Source organism: Stegodyphus dumicola, chromosome 8, assembly GCF_044657685.1.
Source record: "Stegodyphus dumicola isolate Sdum_Otavi_A_Nest chromosome 8, ASM4465768v1".
In the NCBI taxonomy this organism is placed as follows: domain Eukaryota; kingdom Metazoa; phylum Arthropoda; class Arachnida; order Araneae; family Eresidae; genus Stegodyphus; species Stegodyphus dumicola.
Window position 1 is genome coordinate 59093036 of NC_140775.1, and position 23151 is coordinate 59116186.

General features: G+C 28.1%; 1 protein-coding gene across 3 annotated transcripts in view; it reads right to left on the reverse strand.

Moving 5' to 3' along the window:
- The window catches only part of Opa1 (Opa1 mitochondrial dynamin like GTPase), an 83578-nt gene that overhangs the window by 24899 nt on the left and 35528 nt on the right, over positions 1–23151 (reverse strand). For all 3 annotated transcript variants that reach the window (XM_035376903.2, XM_035376896.2, XM_035376889.2), the window contains 6 exons: positions 19203–19302; positions 18845–18975; positions 14802–14874; positions 10722–10794; positions 6767–6882; positions 1622–1686 (listed from right to left, as the gene is read on the reverse strand). In XM_035376903.2, the coding sequence (XP_035232794.1) occupies positions 1622–1686; positions 6767–6882; positions 10722–10794; positions 14802–14874; positions 18845–18975; positions 19203–19302 (558 nt within the window). The remainder of the gene's footprint in view (positions 1–1621; positions 1687–6766; positions 6883–10721; positions 10795–14801; positions 14875–18844; positions 18976–19202; positions 19303–23151) is intronic.

Below are 23151 nucleotides of genomic sequence, written 5' to 3' on the forward strand. Positions count from 1 at the left end.
CTATACTGAAATGGTTATAGAAAGTCAGACTAATAGTGCACCATTTGTAACCCACTTTTAATCCTTTATAGTCCTATATTTAGCATAAAAACCAATGAAATCCATAATTGAAAATCAGGCAGGGGGGAAGTTAATTGGCTAATACTTAGTATTAATTCTGTAAAATTTAAAAATTTTCAGAAAAATTTATTTAGAGAAGTACTTTTAAGTCAGAAACCTCCAGCAGCCGAGCAGTACAGCCACTGAACACTGGTAGTTCAGTCCAAGGTTCAAATTCCACAAATGAGCTGGCTGCATGGGTGTTTTCATGGTTATCCCCATGTGTAATGTGTATATGAGCCAGTTTCCCTTAGAAAGTCCTCCGAGAAGGCATCCCTGCCCTAAGCCAAACAGCCCTTGAGGCTTTGCCATAATCACATAAACCAATCCAAACTTTAAGTAAAAAAGAATGGAAGTAACTGAGAATATGAAGTTCCAAATGAAATTTTAAACCCTCCTTTGAATGGAATACTGTTGGCATTTTTTATCAAAGTTATTAAAATGATGCACCAAAACATTTAAAAAATTAACACCTCCCTTCAAATTTACTTTTAATAAATGTAAGGTAGATAAATTCTATATTTCTATTATTTTCAAAATTTCTATATTCTCAAATAGAGAGAAAAGGAGTGTAGAAATAAAAATAAATAAAATAAAAATAGGAAATGGAGGGAAAAAAATTTCCTCTCCCCCCACAAAAGGTAATTTATACATTTATTTAGCTAGAATGATGCACAAACTGAGTCACATAAAGATACTTGGAAAAAAAAATTTATTACAAATGCAAATTGCATATAAAATTAAAAATATATATTATATATTATAATATATATATATAAATATGTATATAAAATTAAAAATATATATTATGATAAGACAGTAGATTGCCAATTAAAAAGTGTAAAACTATCGATGACATCCATGGCTAATCTAACAGCAGTTAAAAAAAAAAAAAAAAAAAAGAAAAGAAAAGAAAAAGGGAATACATAACCCATATTACAAATATAGAAAAACACTATTAAGAATGTACTTGCATTTTACAGCTGTTTACTCAGGAGAATAATATCATTTGATTATGTAAAATACATCAGCATTCAGAACAAGAACATACTTTAAAACAAGTATAAGAATGTTTCCATTTCTATTACTTTTGCACTTAAATAGGGGTGGATGGGCATACAAATAATGGTTATAAAATTAATTTATTTCCATGATTCAGCAACTTATTTTTAATATATGTTTTTTTATATATTCTATGCACAATTAAATTACATTTTGCTGTGGAAAAAACAAATCCTAAGTATTGGGACGTCAAGTGCTATTGTTACTATTGTCATGCGCTAATGTTCTATTGTTACCCCACGTATTTTCTTTTCCTTTTCGTATTTACCACAGAAATTTTGCTTTATTTTGATGGCTTGTAATAGTAACTTTTTCCATCATTTCTGAATAAAGAAATTTCCATTTTTTAAGGTAAGGCTTGGTTAATCTGCAACCTGATTAATCATAAAAGCAACACTTAAATATAAAAAATTTCAAAAAAAAATTCAGATTTGTCAAATATCAACAAAATGAGATATACCCTATCAAGTTCTCGAAGACGTGGAAAATTATTTTTCCACTCTGCCTCTAAGTTGAAACGAGCAGCTGAAAAAATTGTACAGAAATACTTTAAGCAAAACAAGCAAATAAGAAAAATTTTATAACAAAAAGTTTTGAAAAAATTACAGTAGAAATTGCAATCTGTCTATATAAACATAAGGTCTACTTATATAGATTATCACAGCATAATAACATACAAATAGCAGTCGAGGACACATCTGAAAGTTTCATTTGCAAGAAAATGAATATTTAAGAATTCCATTTGTAGTAAGCAAAAAAGAGGTGGTAGGTGTTATCTTTTTGCTAAATTAAATGATATTCATATATTCAGATGTCTCTTAACAGTTTTATATTGAATCAACTTTATACTCTAACAAAAAAACTTTACATTCATTCTACTGAAATTTTTATTGAAGATAAATTATATACGATTAGAGGTTTTATTCTTTACTTACATGGATGATCAACTCTTATGTCATAGCTAAAAATCAATCTGTAGCTAATTAGTAGATACGTACTGACATGACACAGGTAATATATTACCTTTTAAGAAATGATACAGTGAATTACAGTACACACAGACATAAGGCAAACAATTTCTTAAGCTAAAGAAGGGGGAAAAAATCTTGCATAGAACTATGATAAACTAATACATACACTCTTATTTTAAAAAAATTTAACTTATGAATATGAGACAAATCCATATTACTCAACTGAACAAACTGAAACAAACAAACAAAAAGAAAAAAAAAAAAAAAAAACTTTGGATAATTTTTGCTTTACAAATTAAAAGTACTGAAATTGCCGAAATATTATCGATACTGAAAATATACTTTTGAAAGAAAATGTATTTATAATTATGAAAAAAGTATTTCAGTAATTCTATAGGTTACTACGTTTTAAACAATGAAAAAAAATCTGATACTCTTCTGTTATTGGGACCAGATTCAGAAATGTACGTATGTGCATATATATATGTACATATGATCTTAAATTCACTTAGTGCGAAATCGAGTTATTCTACTAATTGCGCAATAGCTGCAAAGTAAGTTAATAATAATTTATTTACTAAGGAAATATTGATTATATTATCTCCTAAGATTAATTTTAGTAGAATTAATCTAAAAAGAGTGAATTCATAGTTAGTAAGTTTAATTCCGAAAATTGTTTTAAAGTAACTTGAATGTAAATTGTTAAAAATGTTTAATGGGGACTTGAATTAAATCATGAATAACAAAATTTCAATTGTAAAAAGAAATTAAATTAAAAGCAAGTAATCATTGCCAGTGATTGGAAATTAGTTAACTTTTCAAGGGGAACAAACCAACTCCCGTTCAATGAACAATAATTAAGAAATAAATACGAAGGTGTTTTGTCCTTTACTCAAGTAATAAGGCGATGCCAAATTGGCAATTTAAGTAAGGCCAAATATTTCCGTGAATTGAAGGGATCAAGAACCAATGCAGAGCACTAAAGAACTCATTCTGATTAAGCATATTCACTAATTCAATTTTGAGTAAAAAGCAATTTTATGCAGTAAAATTGATAAATTACTTGAGTAACTGTCCCCCGACACCCTCATGTTTATGCATTTTAATTCAAAACTATTTGTAAAAAATTAAACATTGGAAATTTTCATTATGAAATAGAATTCAAAGTAATTGAAATAAACATTAAAAATTATGAAATATAATGCAACTTTACGAAAACAAATCAAAATATAAAAATTTTAATTTAAAATATATATAATAAGAAATGGGAATGTACATGAAGATATAAAAAGCCAGAAAAAGCATTAATTAACTTAACGTTCTTTCTAGTGGGAAGTGGGCAAAGTGTTCTCTTCACGTCTCACTCAGAAGGGTTGTGTTTCCGAAATTCTTTATCGGCAGTGGAGGCTTTGAATTATTTCAGTCGGCGAAACTTGTGTGAAGTAATTTATGGGAGAGGGAGTGACTAGGAATGCTTGAGGGACGTATGCTGTGGAGTTCTTATTTGAGTGAAACCATCTGTTAATATTTTTTAATATACTAGTGAATGGAAATTAATTAATTTCTGGCTAATTGTTGTGTCGTAATGAGGAAGAAATTAAGAAAAGGAAAAAAGGAATTTTCACTGTCAAAGAGCTATTTGACAGACTAAAGATTATGAAATAGGCCCATTTTTTTAGTAACAGCATAAGTCTGAAGACAATTAGCTTTTTACATTATATACATCTTTGTAATTACACTATGTACAAATCCGTCAACTGATAGTCATCCAACTTATACCGCCTTCTCAGGTTTAGGAACAAATTATCATATCCCTATCAGTTAAATGATTTAGAGTATTTAACGCCTGCTCTTTTAAGGCAATGGTTAATAAATTGATTAGGTATTAGATTATTTTTGAGAATTTTAATAAGGAGCAAAATTTTGTGTTGTAGATCTATCGTATCTGTGCAGATATTTTTAATTCGTTGTGTTTGATTTATTATTGTACCGTTAATTACTTTTTTGGATATGTTGGAATTCCAATTTATTAATTTGTTAGTATTGAAACTGAAGTTTCTTGTTTTGTCAAAAAGTAAAATTTTTTTGTAGTTAATGATTTTAAGATCGAGATAGTTTATGTTATTTTGTGAATTATTAGTTTTATTAAGTGTAAGGCAATTTGGATAAATCTCGGAGTATTCAATTTTATTAAAATTATCAATTGTAATAAGACCATCAATATATCTGTAAGTGTGCTTGTAGTAATTTAATTCTTGTGGTTGTAGATTTTTCTGCAAGTTAAATTCTTTGATAAATAAAAAGATATCACAGAGCGAGGTACTGGAATGGGACCCCATTGGAAGACCTCTGACTTGTTTAAAAAGTTGATTTTGAAATTTAATGTAGTTATGAAAAAGTGTGCATTTTAGGTAGGTTTTCCAATTGTTAAGATTCATAATCGTGAGTGTATCAGGGAAGAGTTAAGGTAGACTAGTATAAATTTCTTCTAGAGGAAGTGAGGTATATAAGTTTTCAAAGTCATAGCAATTAATGTCTGTATGTTAATTGTTTGAATGGCATTAATGACAGGAGTGTTATTATGGATGATCCAGCAATAATTATGATTAGTGTTACAATCGTTGAAAATAAATTTACAGATTTTTTTAAGTTGAATTGAGAAATAATAGTCTACATTTTTCTTGTAATTATTAGTTCCATTTGCTATAAATCTGAATTTTACTGGTGTTTTATGGAATTTGGGAAGTGCATAGTGGTTAGTAAATCTGTTGTAGCTTGGATTTAAAGTAATATTTAGTTTCTTATGAAAAGTTTTAATTCTGTTTATTATAGATGTTTCTGTAAGGTTTGCTAATTGATAAGTAGTTGCGTTGAAAAGTTTTTATGAATAATTTCTGCGTAGAATTGTTTTCATATAATGCTAAAGTTATTATTTGCTTTATCTATTTTTGTAATAGTAAAAATTTTTTTTAAATTTTTAGTATCTGATGTAAGTTGTGACCAATATTCAATGTACTTTTAAACTTGAGGTGATTGATTTCAGAGGATTTCAGAGGATATGCATTGAAGAATTTTATCTTTCCATTTTAAAAAGGTATCTATAGTAAATTCATTTGATAGCTTGCTTTAAGTTGATGTTGCTTTCGAAAGTCTTGCAACAGTAATTTTTAGTTATGTTTCTGACTGGTCTAAATTTTGCACCATAAGTAATTAGTGTTTTTATTTGATGGTTTTGTATGATATTCAGGTTGCCAGTAATTATGTGCTGGTGATGAGAATCTACGTAAGTACTGTAAACTGGTGACTTGCAATGTCATTCTGCTGACTCATCTATTTCATGGTGGTTAGTTATGAACATATACATCCATATATACATGCATACAATTACATTTCTGAATCCGGTCCCAGTAACAGAAGAGTATCAAAAATCCTCTATAGTAAACTTCCCTATAAAGTGAATTTAAAATGCATTACATTGACATACATTTGGTAAAATTCTTGATTTGTGGTAACCTATTTTCCTTTCCCTTTCATTGTGCATGAGCAGAAAAAAATGGTGTGTCAATCATTCTTTCAAATAATTTTTAAAAACTATTCAAACTACATTTAGCATTTTATAGCTTATGACAAATATGACAAATTTCAAAATGTACCAATACATAAATTGTCATTTTTTACAGATATGCCTAGAAATACATCTACTTTAAGGTGATGGCAAAAACTTTATAAGTTAAAATCCCCCCCTCCTTTTTTTTTTTTTTTTTTTTTTTTTTTGAAATATTCACAAAAATTACTAAAAAATACAAACTTTAAAAATAAATCAGAAAATTGCTGCAAATTTTACTTGGATCGAACATATATTTTGAACTGTGAAAGAAGGAATTAATTTTTATAAAAAAAGGATACAATAATATATATATATAGCAAATTCAATTACCACTGAGGAGCTAAAATTTTGACAAGCTAATGTTTTGAAAACTACTCGTGCAATTTTTACAAAACTCGGCAGTTCAGCATAATTCGAGTCATAGAATTGAAATATGGATAAAAAATTGGTAACATATCTCAGAAAAAGTTCGATTCTGTGCCAACATACTTATGTTATAATAATGTTATATATATATCTAATATATATTTTAAGCCGTGCTTTCGATACGCGAAGAATGCAAATTAAATTTCATCAATCGGTCCAGTAGAATGGGAGATATAAAATTGTCCCCTCCTTTTTGGGGGAAGGCACAGTGTACTTCCACTAATCACCATATTTACCACACAATGAAGAACAATTTAACTTTTTTTATTTTATATGTTATTTAAAATGCTATAATGAATAAAATAATTGATAGAAGTGCTAATAAAAGTAAATGATATTCGATTATCTTCATAGCATCTATCTACTTCTATTAATGACAATAAAGTACTTCACATGCAATCACTGATAGAAATAGAACAATACGTTTCAAATTTACTGAAAATTATTCATATAGTGTTAAACGTTAGATTAATATGAAAACAAGTATTTAATTATGAGCATATTAACAAAATTCAAACTTTCATACCTTTAGATTAACAAAAATCAAATTTTTATACCTTTAAACAAAATCAAACTTATTAACAAAAATCAAACTTTATACCTTTAAAAGCATCAGCTTGCTGTTCTGCAGAAGCTCTAACCATCTTCCAAAAGCAATCAGACACAGCAAAACTGAGATTCCTTGTTGAACACTGAGATGCATTAAGAATGCCACTTCTGTAAATGATTTTGCAGTTATGAAATGTGATGCTTATGGATCATAATATGTTCATAATATACAGATAAAGAAATTCATGTCTCAGCTTGATAGTAAACTAAAGAAGCTTGATAGTAGCTAAGATCAGCTTAATAGTAAACTAAGAATGATCAGGAAGAGCAACAACAAAATCCTCTAAAAACCCAATGTGAGGAAAGAACATTGGCTACATTATATTATTATTATTGTAATAAGCATTCACCATTTTCCAGTCTCAAAGTAGCATCCAATGTGGAGTGCCAATTATAACCGAGATGCCATAATTCTGTTGGGGTTAACAGCTAATTAAAAGAAGCACTACCTATACAAAAGAACTCCACTTGCATTTTTAATTATTTTTAATTATAAAACATATCTAAGGACGTTACAATTAGACACATAAAACTTATCAGTACCAAACATTTAAGGTAAATAATATTTAAACATTTAAGTCATAAAAACTCTCAGGGAAGAACACTATGTTTAATTCCTTGACTCCAAGCTACTGACACACTGACTGAAAATCTATTGTCTCTTAGGCTATCATTCCCTCCGACGGCCACTAGGTGGCACACTTGAGAGCCATATGGTTACACCAAATAATATTACTTTAATGGAAAAGTTCCTTTCTCTCTCTATGCACATGATTAAGTACCAGTGCTTTATATGATAGTAGAGAAAGTGTTAAGTATCAGTTAGAACACTGCACTAATCTATTTTCTTTTTCCTCTTTCTATTTAAAAAAACAAATAAAAATAGAAATTTTTTCCTCATTTTTTGAAGATAAAAGGTAAATCATCAGGTATTTTCTAAGCTAAAAAGAAAAGTAGTTAGAAAAAATTTAAATCCCCAATGATTGTAATCTTCACTGATTAAAAAAGAAATTCCACAAATAATACAATAAGATTTATTACACACATAATAAATAAAAAAACAACTTCTACAAAATTTTAAGCTAAGCTTTTGAACTAATTTAACAAGAAAATAAACCCTACCCCCTCTAGCATTTTAAATCTCTAAAACCAATTTAAAATGGAAGTAAACTACATCAAGAAACTACCAGAGAATATAACATAGTAAAATGTTCAAAATCCAGTATCATCAGAACTTCTGCAATTGTGGATTTTGGAAATTTCCAGATTTTAGATAATCAGTTTAAATATAGTAAGACTGACAAGCAGAAATTACAAAAGTAAAAATGTTCTTTATTACTATTTCTTTAAGAAAGGTATTTTGCATACAGAAAGACATTTTTCGAATCATTACCATATGAAATCAAAATGCAACTCAAAGACAAAATGGCAATATTTTATGGATTTAAAACCATATTGCAGATATTTGCCATTCCATTACATTGTCATCACAATATATATTCACAATGTAATGTAGGACTTTATTTATATCCTCTTCATTTAGTATCTATCATCATTTATCACCTTCATTTTATATTCCTTTAATCAGAAGATGCTGAGCTCTTGGTAACTTTTAGGCGAGCTTTCTACAATTTTTATTTTTTACTTATTTTGCAGCATATTGCGCAAGATGTTTTCTTGACCAAAATTGTTATTACTGCTTTGCTTGATAAATTATATATATATATATATATATATATATATATATATATATATATATATATATATATACATACATCTCAAATCCTTCAGATTAGTGGCTTTCATCTGCATCAAGAAATGTGGCAGCTCACTATTTGTTATCTCAAGCATTTTAAAAAATATATGCAGACACATCCTCTCATGATCTTGCAAAGCCCTACACCAGATTTTATATTAAAATATTTTACAGAATTCTCGGAAAGTCTTATTGCTGCACTGATTTTTTAAAAACTAATATATCTGCATTTCAGTGCATGCAAAATTCTGATTAATAATAATAGGCAAGACAAAATAATAAGCTACTTCAAATCAGAAGTTAAGAAACATTAAATTTTTTTATTTTATCTGAACTTAAGTTCATTGGAATATAATGCAACTTTCCTAGTTGTTATGCCAATTAAACTTGAACAAACAGACAGACGGACAGGTGGGCGGGCACACAGGAAGACAGACAAACAAATACACAATAAGAGCAATATTTCACTCTAAATAAATATGTTTTGGAACTTCACTTATTTTTTGAAGGTCATACAGAAAAATGCTATTACCCAAAAACCATTCAAAGGGCAAAATCATGTTCCTGGTTAATATAAATAAAGCATTAATCCATGGATTGTCGGGTGTTTCAAGAGGACATGTGGGAATCTCAGTATGGGAGATAACAACACAGCTGTTTTTCTCAAGTATTATACTCTTCATTCCTAGGCTTTGTGAAGGAGGGAATTTTTTTTTTCCTCTGGTGATTTTTAGGTCTGGGTATTAAGATTATTCCAGATATCAGACATCTAAATTTCAGACTTTGCACTGTACCAATATACTTCCATACAATACAGAAATATTTAAACCATAATTTTAGAATTAGAATACATATTTAAACTAAATAAATTTAAATCAATGCAGGAAAAAAAAGGTGCACTACAATAGGAACATAAAACCTGAGAACCTTACCTCAAGTAACTGGAATATTTTCAAACTTTAGAAGCCTCCAACCCAACAAATTAAGCAAATAAGAGATTTGTAACTGTGCAATAAAGCATGAATAGGACTACAGCTCAAATCAAACAAAGTCACCAAACAGTGCAATTTAGTGTCAACAATGGATAAGTGTTATGACACAACCTACTCATAAAATCTTTGCCTTGATTTATATAAATCTGACTAATTTTAAGAAGTTGGTTTAATTTTTGTGAAAATAAGTTAATTGCTATTTAGTTTTTTCTGAATCACATAATATAAAAAAAAAATTAATTAAAATTTGAATTTGATTTCTATGGAACAATATGAAGTAAAGTAGTTTAAAAAATTTACAGCATCCTGGCAAATTCGCAGCATTCTGTCTGAAATGTCTTTTTTATTTTGAAATCTCACAAATATACAAGTTCATAACAAATTTAATTAATTTTTTTTTATAATTTTTGACTGGAAACTTTTTCTTCCATTCACTTGGCTTTTCTACCATGAATTGCATTTTTATATGCTCTATTATCCAGAATTTTCGTCTATCTGGACTTGCCATTTTCCGAGCTTTATACATAGTCAAGCTTTTACTAAATTTATTGAGCACCAATGATAATGATTGATTTTTTTAAGACAGTGTTTCTCAAACCATGGTCTGCAGACCACAAGTTGTTCTTAAAGCCTGTCCTTAAGGTGCTATAGTGAACTGTGCATTTGTAATTTAAAAATTATAATTCAATTTCCATTTACAGGCTTCACTAAAATAAAAACAAAAGTCAGAAATTGACCTGACATACATGTCTAGCTCAGACTTAAGCTTATACATCCAAAGACAGAATAACTGTGAAAAAGTTGATCTCATTAATGTGAGCAGCAGCATTTAAATATCATCCAAACTCAAATAACCTTGAATTATTATAAAAAAATATAAATTTTCTTCAATACATTTAATAGCAATATATAAAATTATATTAATTTTAATAAATTAGATTAAAAAAATACACTAGTAGAAATACATGCTAAAAAAATTGTTTTCAATTAGACTATAATAAGGTGATCTGTACAGCATTCTAATGCATAAAATTAATCCCCACTTGGTAAAACTTGAGAAGTGCTCTTTTAAGACATTCATTTAATAATTATTGAAATGTTTGCAAATTTTACTAAGAATGATTTTAAAAAATATTGTTTCTGATATCAAATAATATTTATGGTATCTATATGCAAATGTCATTGCTTATTAACAATACCTGCAAAGTTTAGAATTCTTGAAAAACTCTTCTTCATAATTTTTAATGACATTTATGTTGTCGTCTTTACCACCTGCAGAATAGAATACAATTTCAGAAATCTCAACAAGTAATTTACCCATTAGTTGATTCAGACATATTCATACACCATTTTGATACCTTATTCACATATCTGATGTGATATACAAAGTGAAGCTTTTTTTATGTTGAGCATAGTAGATAAAATTCTTATCATGATTAAGCACAAATACATAAGGAAAAAAAAGGGCAACATTTTAAAAAACATAGGGCTATACATAATGCAAGAATCTTCCTCAACCAAAATATGAAATCTTTTGAGGTTTGTATTTTTTTCTTTCAGCATATTGTAGTAGGTTGAAGTGAACATGATTATTTAATTTGCTGCAACTGTCCGCCTAGATCACCAAATCTCGTATCATGTTGACACTATTGTTTGGCAATATGTTGAAATAACAGTGTTATTCCCACATTTGTCCACAAGTCCAAATGATCTCAACCATACTCCTTTATGCATAAACAGCAACAAAATAAATACTGATGCATATAAGTCAAAGTTTGATCTTTGTTTTAATACTGTTCACGTAGATTTAAAATCACACACAGCCCTGAAAATAAAATTTAGTTTCTTTTGAATTAAAATTTATTTTCATATTATATATTGCTAGTTAATCTACAACAATCTGAAATTGTACCAATCATTTTGAACAATTAAATAAAATTTAATCTTCTTGAAACAGAGATTTATCCTGATTGTGCAAACAAAAAAATTCTGAGAAAGTAAAAGATCACATCAGAAAAATTTAGAACAGCAATTTAATATTCATAAAAAGCTACACCTTAGTGCACTGAAAAATTTTAATATTACCATGTCAAAAACAAAAGGTTCATAATAAATAATTAATCTAGTGTTACAATAGCTAAATTGTGAAAATTATGATATGCCATAAAAAATTAAATGCAATATGCAGCTACGATGAAGCTATAAGCACATAAATTCTAGTATACCAGTAAATTTAAAATACAAGCTTTAAAAATGCAATTTAAATAATTAGGCATATCAAACACACAGTAGAAAATGATGATTTTTATATTTTAAAAGTATAAAAATTTTAATTTTTATCAAAATTTTTATCCTCAGTGCATTTTAGTTCTCATATTTTACATCAATGTGACCTTACTTGAAAAATGAAATTATCCAAGTCTTAAAAATTTTCAAGTAAAATAAATACATAACACTGAAAAACGTTTATTGCAAAAGTTCAATAGCATGCTAATCACCAAGCTTGCTTCTGAACATGAGATTTACTTATTATACAATCTGCAACCAGTCACACATTATAACACAAACATAAAGAATCAAAAAATAAAAGAATTCAAACAGGATATCTTGATTCTCAGGAAGAACATTTTGAGTCAAGAAATATAACCAAAGACATCTAAAGATTGAAGATGTTTCAAAAATATTATGACCAACAAACTGGATATATTAAAAAGATATAACTTTTTAAATCACATGAATATAGCTGCTTAATATACTAAACAGCTTTCTGCATCAATACTTATTTAGTCGAGCAAAACAACTCCAAATCACAGACAACAGAAACTGCAAAAACTACTACTTCTTGTCACTAAACACAGATATATACTTATGTCTGACAGCAAATTTTCTTTGGATACAATTAAGAAAGCTATACGCTGCTGCAGGAAGTATTCAGTAATTAGTAGTAATAAGACAGAAATCTTATTATAAATCAATATGTATTTGATCTGAAGATATGCAAAAATAATTTTGATTTCTTACATACTGTTAAGATGAGAGCCAAGCATCTCAGAATATCATTGAATTGTACCAGACTAATTTATAAAAGCTCTTCAAGGAAATTATTAATCTTATAATCATTAATCAAAAATTCAGGTTCAGCTTCAGTGTCCACAATCACAATAATGAAAAATAGTTCTATTCGAGTATCAATGAACTGCACAGTTCACATCAACAAGTATCATTGCAAGACATCTAATAAAAGTCAGTCACACATTATACACTGATAGTCTCTGACATAAGAATGATGTCTCTTATTGCTGCTTTATGAAGTATCCCTCACATTATTCTCTAACAAGATAATTAACTAATATTTACCAAACACATTCAAGAAAAGGTCTCGATATTTTCTTGGCTAGTACTTATTGCATGAGATCTAATTAGAAAACTGTAGTCTTACCTTAAGCTTCTGTGGAACAATATAAGAACAAAGTAAATTCAAAGAGTTTCAAATATTATAGGATACCAGGACACCACTTATCAAGATATAATAATCATATGACAAATCCTGTAGTTATTGTCTTGACATGCTAATCATACTCAAATGTGTACTCATAGACAACACATATCTAAAATAATTATTAGCTTTATAACTTAAATTATTATATTAAGCCAGAGTGGGATACTGGGCAATTTGGAACACATAATAAAAACAGCCATCCTCAAATTTAAGCCAGAGTGGGATACTGGGCAATTTGGAACACATAATAAAAACAGCCATCCTCAAATTTAAGCCAGAGTGGGATACTGGGCAATTTGGAACACATAATAAAAACAGCCATCCTCAAATTTAAGCCCAGTAGAATTTTAAAACTGGAAAAGTAACAAATAAAAATGATTTTATAATAGGTATTGAAAAAATAAAGAAACATTTTGACTTATTTAAAGATGTACCAATATTGCTATTATTAAAAAATGAAGAATCAGTATATGAATTTGTCAAACTATGGAAAGATGGAGGAAGCTAGAGCCATTAGATTTTGAACACACCTAATCCTGCACCTAAACACATGCACTTTGAAAGTGGATATTGAATTTCAATTTTTTCATTTATTTTATATTTTATTTAACAAATTTTATATTAAAAAAGATTCACGAAATTAATGCATAGGTTAATTCAGGAAACAATTGTTATAATTATGCATGCATTTTTTAAGGCATCCAGCATGAGAAATTAAAATTTGAAAATTGTATAAAATAAAAGTCTGAAGTACCAAAAAAGTTACTTTAAGAGAAGTTTGGTATAGTATTTTTTTTAAATGAGTTAAATACTATCCAAACACATGCACTTCGAAAGTAGAATTTTGAATTTCAATTTTTTTTCATTTATTTTATATTTCATACCAATTTAACAAATTTTATATTAAAAAGATTCGCAAAATTAATGCATAGGTTAATTCAGGAAGCAATTGTTATAATTATGAATGCCTTTTTTAAGACATCCAGGATGAGAGATTAAAATTTGAAAATTGTATAGAATAAAAGTCTGAAGTACCAAAAAAATTTAAGAGAAGTTTGGTATAGTATTTTTTTTAAAAGAGTTAAATACTATCCAAACACAGGCACTTTGAAAGCAGAATTTTGAATTTCAATTTTTCATTTATTTTATATTTTATACCAATTTAACAAATTTTATATTAAAAAAGATTTACAAAATTAATGCATATGTTAATCAGGAAACAATTGTTATAATTATGCATGCATTTTTAAGACATCCAGCATGACAGATTAAAATTTGAAAATTGTATATAATAAAAGTCTGAAGTACCAAAAAAGTTACTTTAAGAAGTTTGGTATATTTTTTATAAATTAGTTAAATACTTATCAAGCACTTTTATTTTAATAGTAACAGTATTTATTTTATTTTATTAAGTTATCAAACAGTATGCATGTCAGCCTTTGCCTGGTATGCATTCAATTTAATAACTTAAGCATGCCAAACTAGAGATGAGGTACTGGCTTGTAAATACAATAAGCTGCCTAATATTGAGGATCTTCTTCAGATATATTTTCATTTTTGAAGTTTGAATTTTTGCATAAAAAGTGCAGCTTAAATTCAAAATAGTACAGTACATGCTACCTACTTTATGAGAGAGGTTATCAAATTTTTTTCACGATATTTGATACAACTTCATGGGAATAAGTACAATAATAAGTAGCATATAAAAAAATCTGGAAAGCACTAAAAAAATATTTTTTTCAACTGAACTAACTAAACTTCAGATAAGAAATAAACTTACCTCGTCCAGTGACAACAGCAAAATACCCTAAAGCTTTCATTGGAAATAATTTACCATCTAAAATCTTCTTTATCTATAAGTAGGGGGAAAGAAAGATAACTTCAAATATGGTTCAAAATAACATAATATTAAATATTCAATTCCACGAAAAACTATACTTAATCTTCATTTTTATATTTTTACAAACTTACTCATGATTTCACATTTTCATAATGCAGGAACGCAAATTTAACATGATTTCACAATGCAGGAAAAAACTATACTTAATATCCATTTTTATATTTTAATAGTTATATATAATATTTTAAATATAAAATAAATTTTATAGTTTATATAAATACTCATGATTTCATATTTTATAATTCTATAGATTTACTATAATTATGGATACCTGCTAGTTTTTTTTTAAAGAAATGACTCAGATATTATAAGATATTCTGAAAGTATACAGGTAAAGCTCAACCAAATAAAGATATCAAATCATAACTGTGGTATTTAATCACATGGAAAATAAGAATATCACATTATTTCACTGTATGTGGCTGTAAAGGGTTGGAGCAGTTCACCATGCTTTTGTGAGGTAAAAGAAGGAAAAGTAATTATGGTGTTCAGTGTCAGAGGAATGAATGATGATGATGTTCCAAATTAAAGAGGCAGCTCATTAAATAAAAACCTAAAAGATGTATTACCCTCTTAATTTCATGGAATTCACCTTCATATATCAGGGGTTCATACACATTTTTGCACGTGGAAATTAAGGACATTCAAGGACTATTAATGAATAAAATTACGGACCTAACAGCAAATGGAACTGAATAATTCAATTACAGATATTATCTATGCCTGAACTTCACTTTTGTATTTCCACCCTAAGAATAAAACAGATCAATAAGTAGAATGCATTACATTTAACGCATTTTAATAAATTAATTATAAAAAAATTTGACAACATCAATTTTGTAAAATTTACCCAATAACATTAATACTTTACACTTATAATAGTTGAACATATTTTAAAGATGATTATGGACATTTTTTTTTTTTTTTTTTTTTAAGCTTTAGATTTGCTGATCAGAACAGACCTGAATGCCCAATGCTGGCTGGCATGGTTGGTAAGTTTTTAAAGTTAGTTATGCTTTGTCTGTCTGACAAAGTTAGTGTCATAGCTTTGTGGAGAGTTCCTAAAGTTGTAGCCTAATAAATATATTTTAAGGTTCCAATAAGCTACCAAAGCATCAGAGGTGATTTATATATATATATATATATATATTCTATTTTAAGTCTCACTAGCTGTAAGGAATATGTTTTACATTACTTTTTACATTTTTGTATTGTATCTTGTGACCACAGTAAGGATTAATGAAAAGCAATAACTTGCTTTAACATGCAAAGATAACTTTTAAGGGTGAGCAATTAGTTATAAATAATTAAAGTAGACAGTTAAATACCCTTAGTCATTATATATTTACATGATCACTATTAAACTTTATTTACATTTTTTTAAATATTTTTTAAAGAAGCACTATTAAAATCACAAACTAATAACATTTCACAATTTAAAACACATGCAATTTAAAACATTGGTTCTTAAACAATATTATGATATTTATACATTAAAAGCTGCTAAACATAAAAGTTTTGTAGACACAACACACTACAAAATATTTACGAGTATTTTTTTATTTTTTATTTATTTATTTATTTATTTGACTAATTCATATTAGTTTGCTTCTCTTTAAGCACCTTTTCTAACAATAAGAAATTTGTTTCAATTAGTTTTTGCTTCATCTCCAAACTTGTCAATGTTTTGACAATAAACCTATGAGATTTCACTTGATCTGGTAAAAGTTATAGTCCCAAACCCCTCACGCAAAGTAAATTATCGTCATGTCTGAAATTAACTACAAAATAGGATAAAGGTTAAAATAAACATCTTTATTTAAACAGAACTCAGAACATAATTGCACTTGACATGAAGCAAATAATCACCATGTCTGAAATTAGAAAATTTAAATAAAATGAGTATAATAATATCCAAAGTATAATGAAATTATATGCAAAGTATAACAATATCCAAAGTAGAATAAAGGTTTAAAAAAGCATCTTTATTTAAACAGAACATAAATGCATGTAATGAATAAAAATAAATGCATAACATAAACATAAAGTCAAATTCAGATTGAACTAGAAGTCAGACTACTCATTTTATAAGCTAGCTCAGTAACTCTATCGCAGTAATAAATTCAAATATCGGCAGCGATAACGCAAAGCTGAATAATTACAAATTACTGCAGCTTACAGGAACTAATGCAGCATGAAGCAGAGACCAGAAACACACTGTCTTACAATCCTAAATCCTCAGTTTAAGTACCATCTAATCAATTTGCATTCTGGTGAAGAAACAGGAGAAGTTATAGTAAAGGCTGAAATTATGAAGAACTAGTTAATTTACATAATAATAACTGTACATATCTTTGTAGAATCATTTTCTTTCTCTTTATGTATTCAGTTTCTTTTCTCAATAAATTTCCTCTTCGTTTTAGAATTTTTGGATTTAATTAAAGATTTCTATTATTCTAAAATCTACACGTATTTAGAAGATATAAAAGAAGCTGCTAATTTTATTTCTTCAGCAACATGAACATTAGGAATAAATCTGAAGTGATGATCAGGGCAGGTTACAGAGCCGGTGTGGCAGAATTTTTAGAATTTAGTGTTGCACAGAGAAGCAAAATCCAGAAAATGGCAAAACTTTTAAAATTTAGGACAAGTACTGGGAGTAGAATTTAGGGAGGCACTATACAGCAGAATTTAGGACCCACAGAGATTACATCAGGTGGGAAAATGCCTAACACTAGCCCAGTGTATGATGCATTGAGATATATAAAATGTCCTGTAAATTGTAGTTTTCAAATTTTTTATTAAGAGGAAAATTCCTTTCTATAGATGTCTGTCCATGTGACAAGATTAGAAGCATTTTTAATACTTCCCATGCTTGTACCTAGTGAAAAGAATAAAAATAAATGGAAGATAAACATGTTAAGCTAAAGACTTCTAGAATCAGAAGTAAAACATTCAAATATATGTTTGCATTATTTTTTCATAAATTCTCCAAAAAGTGAGAAATTCGTCACAATTTTTTTATAAAACACATTTATTATGTGTTAGTACCATGAAGACATTTTTCATTTTGTTACACTTTTCTGGAATCTTTTAGAATGATATGTCTGTAAATCTTGCCTTCAAATCCTTCTAAACTTTCCATGTAGCAATGTCTAAAATCGGAAAGAAAAATTACCTCTACCAATTCCCTTACAGCAAAAAGCCATAAATTTCTTTTAAAAAATTCATAGAAAATAAAAAAGAAGCACACACATATATATATACACAGAGAATGAGGGAAAGAGAGAGAGATAATTTCTTATGGAGCCAGATAGCACTCCATACAAGCTGCCCATAATGTCACTAGATTCACCAAATACCTTGTATATTTTCAATTATATTGGTCAAATTATACACTAAATTGTTCAACTGAGTTTAAAATTCAGTTTCATGCATTTTAGATAAGAATTACTGCTGTACAAATTAAAAAGCAAGAACAAAACATAATTTTTGTAGCAATTTCTTTTTACAGATCATAATTACACACAGATTTCTTCTTTAAGACAAATTCTTATAAATTTTGATAAACTTAAAGCACCATAACATTATTAAGGCACTCATGCTGACAACAGAAACAATGGACAATTACATTAAAATACAACAATTTTAGACATTTTTTCCCATAAAAAATAAATTTACTATAAAACATATAAGATAACCACACATAAAAAAGATATATAATAAAATTCCCATTGTTAGATTTAAAATTACTAGAATTTCAATTTCATTTATGCGTAAATATGTGAAAACTAAAAGCTCTTTGATATAAAGAATAATAACAGTTTAACCTTCCCTTTTGGAAAGAACATAAAAACTTGCAGCATAAAGTCTTTTGAAACTCTCCGTAAGTAGCTTAATAATACTAAATACATTTAACATACCCTTGTCGGATCAGCCAGATTTTGCTCCGCAAGGTCAACTTTTGTTAGAACAAAAATTGTTCTTCTCCCAAGAGGATCCATTTGACTGACCAAATCTGTCACAATACTGCGTTCAGCATCAACAGATCCATCTGAATAAATATTAATAATTATTCTTATAATAATAAAGGCTACTGAAATTTTTTAGAATGACAGAAATAAAGTATAATTTGATAATCTATGCTCAATCACATTAACAGTGCTATAAAATTTACCAAATTTACTTTTAATATGATTTCTATCAATATTCTGAACTTCTACTAAAATAACAGGATAATTTAAACATATGAAGTTACAAACTTTTCATTATGTCACATACCTTGTATGCACAAAATAATAGAATTTGGATTGCTCATGTATAGTTGAGTCATTTCTCGAATTGCTTCCCTTGTTCCATCCATCATGTCAGTGGTAACTGTCTATAATAAAAGATTGCAAAATTATAATTAAATGCATTATTATTTGTAATAATCTTCGATTCGGAAACAAAAAAAAAAACATATAGAAAAGACTGTGGAAACTCTAACAATAAATATTTTATAGATATTCAAAGAATACATATTTTAATTACTAGCTTTTGTGTTTTTATAAGAACAGTTTATCAAAATTGCTTTAATACAGAATTTTTAAAATGTTACAACAGTGTGTTGAGCAACAGAAAATGTGCTCAAAATAACTTCTAAGCAAATAATGAAAGTAATGAAAAACATACTACAAAAACTTTAATAATTAAAATTATTATACATTCACCTAGCATAATCACATTTCCCTAATATGGAAAATATATTTGTATAAAGGAAAAGTTACCTTGTGCAATATAGCAGATACTAGAACCCTCAGTTTTTTTATTTAAAAAAAATACAAATAATACATGTAAGAAACACTAGTAATAATAAATAATAATTCAAATAACTTAAGTAATGTAACTAAATAAACTAAAGCACCAATGATAAAACATTGAAATCTTGCTCATTCAATGAACTGGAAAATCTAATCATAATGTGCTTTACGTGGAGCTGTAAATAAATTATTATTTAATGAAAACATCTTTCCTATGCACACATTATTTTTAATGTGGTGCAGTAAGTAAACATAATGATTAAGATAAGAAAAAAGTGAGTCTGCCTTTAATTTACAGCAGTCTTTAAAGTTTTAGAATTAATCTTGAGAATTGAATTGGTTTCATGAAACCTAAGTGAAAATATTATTGATTCATTTTTTGAATGCTAGATGTAGTGGAAATTTTTAGTTTTAATGATTAAAAAGCAAGAAAGCAAAGTAAGTAGTTTTTGTTGCAGATTTTCAGTCAAGAGAGCAGTCTTGAGTCAAATTATAATTTTAATGAATGATAGAGAAAACAGAGGGGAAAAAATATTAAACTACCCATTCAAACTTATTACAAATTATAACAGAATCCAAAGTAGGCCCATTTTTTTTTATAAATGATAGAGAAAACAGAGAAAAAAATTATTAAACTATTCATTCAAACTTATTACAAATTATAAGTTTTTCCTTAGATTCTTTAATTTAAGGTTGTTAATATATCCAGCCTATATTGCTGTAAATAGTTCCGATGTAACCTTTCATGGAAAAACAACAGCTTAAATATGCAAAATTAGATTGACAGTTTCAACTTAGCAAGCTCTTTTTTTAGTAAAATTATATGAAATTTTGTTATTTTTTAGTATTTTAATTAATAATCGTTTGAAAAATCTTAAATGCCATTGCTGTTACTTTTAATTCTTTTGGTTTGATTAATAATAATGTTAGCTATGAGTTTCCTGGAGATATTTTGATTTGCAATTAGTTTTACAGTACTAAAACTGAGTAGTCTTCTTTTATTAAATATTTTTTGTCTTGTAATTATATATTTGTAGGTCTAAATAATCTGCTTCTGCATCATTATTTGATTAGTTTTAAACATTTTGGATAAATGTCTTATTTTTGTGTTTCACTGCTGTATATACATGTGTATACACATATACAGCAATGAAACAAATATATATATATGCGGCGAGCTTTCTACAATTCCTAATATACTTAATTTTGCAGCATATTGCACAAAAAATTATCTAGACCAAATTGGTTTTACAGTTCAGAAGTCAAACAACAAAAATCAGCGTAACCGCCAAATCACCAAACTCATAAATCTGTCATATTACATAAAGTCCTTAAGAACATTCCTGATGAGGAGATAGCATCACCTCATGATTTCAATTAATATCGCTGACTGGATGAGCACCATGACGCACACATATCTATAAATAGGGCTTCTCCTCGAGGTGCAGGAGGAATGCTTGTGAGATGGATGCTAAAATAAACGTATCATTTTATATTCCAAAATTTGTCTCATTCCTGTTGCCCCGGCTGCACAACACAAATAATGTATGAGATTCTACATTTCATATATAATATTCAAAGTATTCAGTAGTCTGTAAGATAATATTGAAGTGAGTAGTAGTAAATAGATGACATAAACTCATGAAATGGGAAAAAAATGCAATATGGTATCACACAAGTACTTTTTCTTCCTTAAGATTTTCTTTCTCACATTTTCTCCCCCCTTTTTTCTAAAGTTATATCACACAAATACAGCACATAATAATGCAACATACAAACTATATGCTTGTTTACTGTTTATATAATTGGCAAGGTTTTTTTCAAATGTATCTCATTGAAGTTTCTGGAGCAGCAAAAATTTTATAAAGTTTTACACTTATGAAAGATAATGATACTCTTTAATCTCCACATAATTAAAAACTAAACTGTAAATTTACATCAAAATTCCACTGCCTTTCTTTTTCCAAAGTCATCAAATTCCACATATACTAAAATGCTTTAAATGGGGGGGGAGAAGCATTCAGCATTAAAATATATTTATTGAATTTTAACACATTACCAGCCGGTAGCCTATTAATCGGTTTTTTATCGCCAACGCCTACCGACCGATCGCCTATTAATCGGCTTTTTTTAGGCAATGCCTGCTGACCGATAGCCTATCAATCGGCTTTTTTTCGCCAATGCCTACTGGACAATAGCCTATTAAACACTTTTTCTTTGGGGCTACCAAAAAATATCGGTAGACATGATGATAAACAATTGCCATTTGCTATATTATCTGCGTTTTGTTATTAGTATTGAGGTACATTGCTCACTTGCGTTATGTGTGTTGCTTTCATAAACTCCCACATTTTCACACCATTTTTTAAAAAATGACCGTTACTTTATTAAACATCTCTTTCATTGTGCATGCGTAAAGCATACATTACGCATAGTCAAAATTAGAAAATTGCAACCAGAAAACTATTTGATGCGTATTCGTGATATTTATAATGACGAGGAATTTGATTTAAATCATATCAAAGACGAAGTACATCGAGATGAAATGCTACATTTAGTAAGGAATTATAAGCTGAATAAAATAAAAACATCTGTCCTGAAGATAAGAATAAGTGCTGACAGATCAACTTCCAGTTCATTGCGTGCCGCGATGCCCCCCCCCCCCCGCAGAGCAGCATGAAATTGATAAACGGATTTCGGAATGGTTAGAGAAACAAAGGATATGCCTTTATCCACTTTTTGCAGCAATTCCACTTTTTGTTTGATGGACATCAAAACATGCTTTCACTTTGTAGATCCTTTGGCAGCTCCAGAATCAGAAATTCTTTTTGACATAATCGAAAGTTCAAGCTTACTTTTATAAAATTGCTCTAACAGTCTGCAAAAAATAATAAGCCGGATCCAACTCGAAGATTAAGGAACAACGCAATCTGCAACATTAACTGAAATAGATAATTAGATAATTTTAGCTTAGCTTATACCATCCGTTATACATTAAAGGCGCATGTGTAAATGCATAATGCATTTATGCATCAGAAAATTTGTAGCTTTGAGGTCCGGATTATGGACGTCCGAATTAAAGACTTTTGACTTTATATTAATGATGCTTGCTCTTTTAATACCCCCACTTTTTTTTGGAGGCAGTACTGTAATTTTTGTCCCTGGTTACTTCGTTTACAAGAAAAGCAGAATATAGTAATAAATTCACAACTTTAGTAGCAAAGGCAGCTCTAGTACTCTAATTACCCCAATTTACATTATATAAATTTAGATTGATTCCCCACTAAGAGCATCATAGTCTCATTAACAGAATAGTCGATAAAAATTTATCATTAAATTTTGAAATGAAACACCACAATGACATTATACACAACACAATTACATATATATTTCTGTATGATAATACTTTTTGCCCCATTTAAAAATCA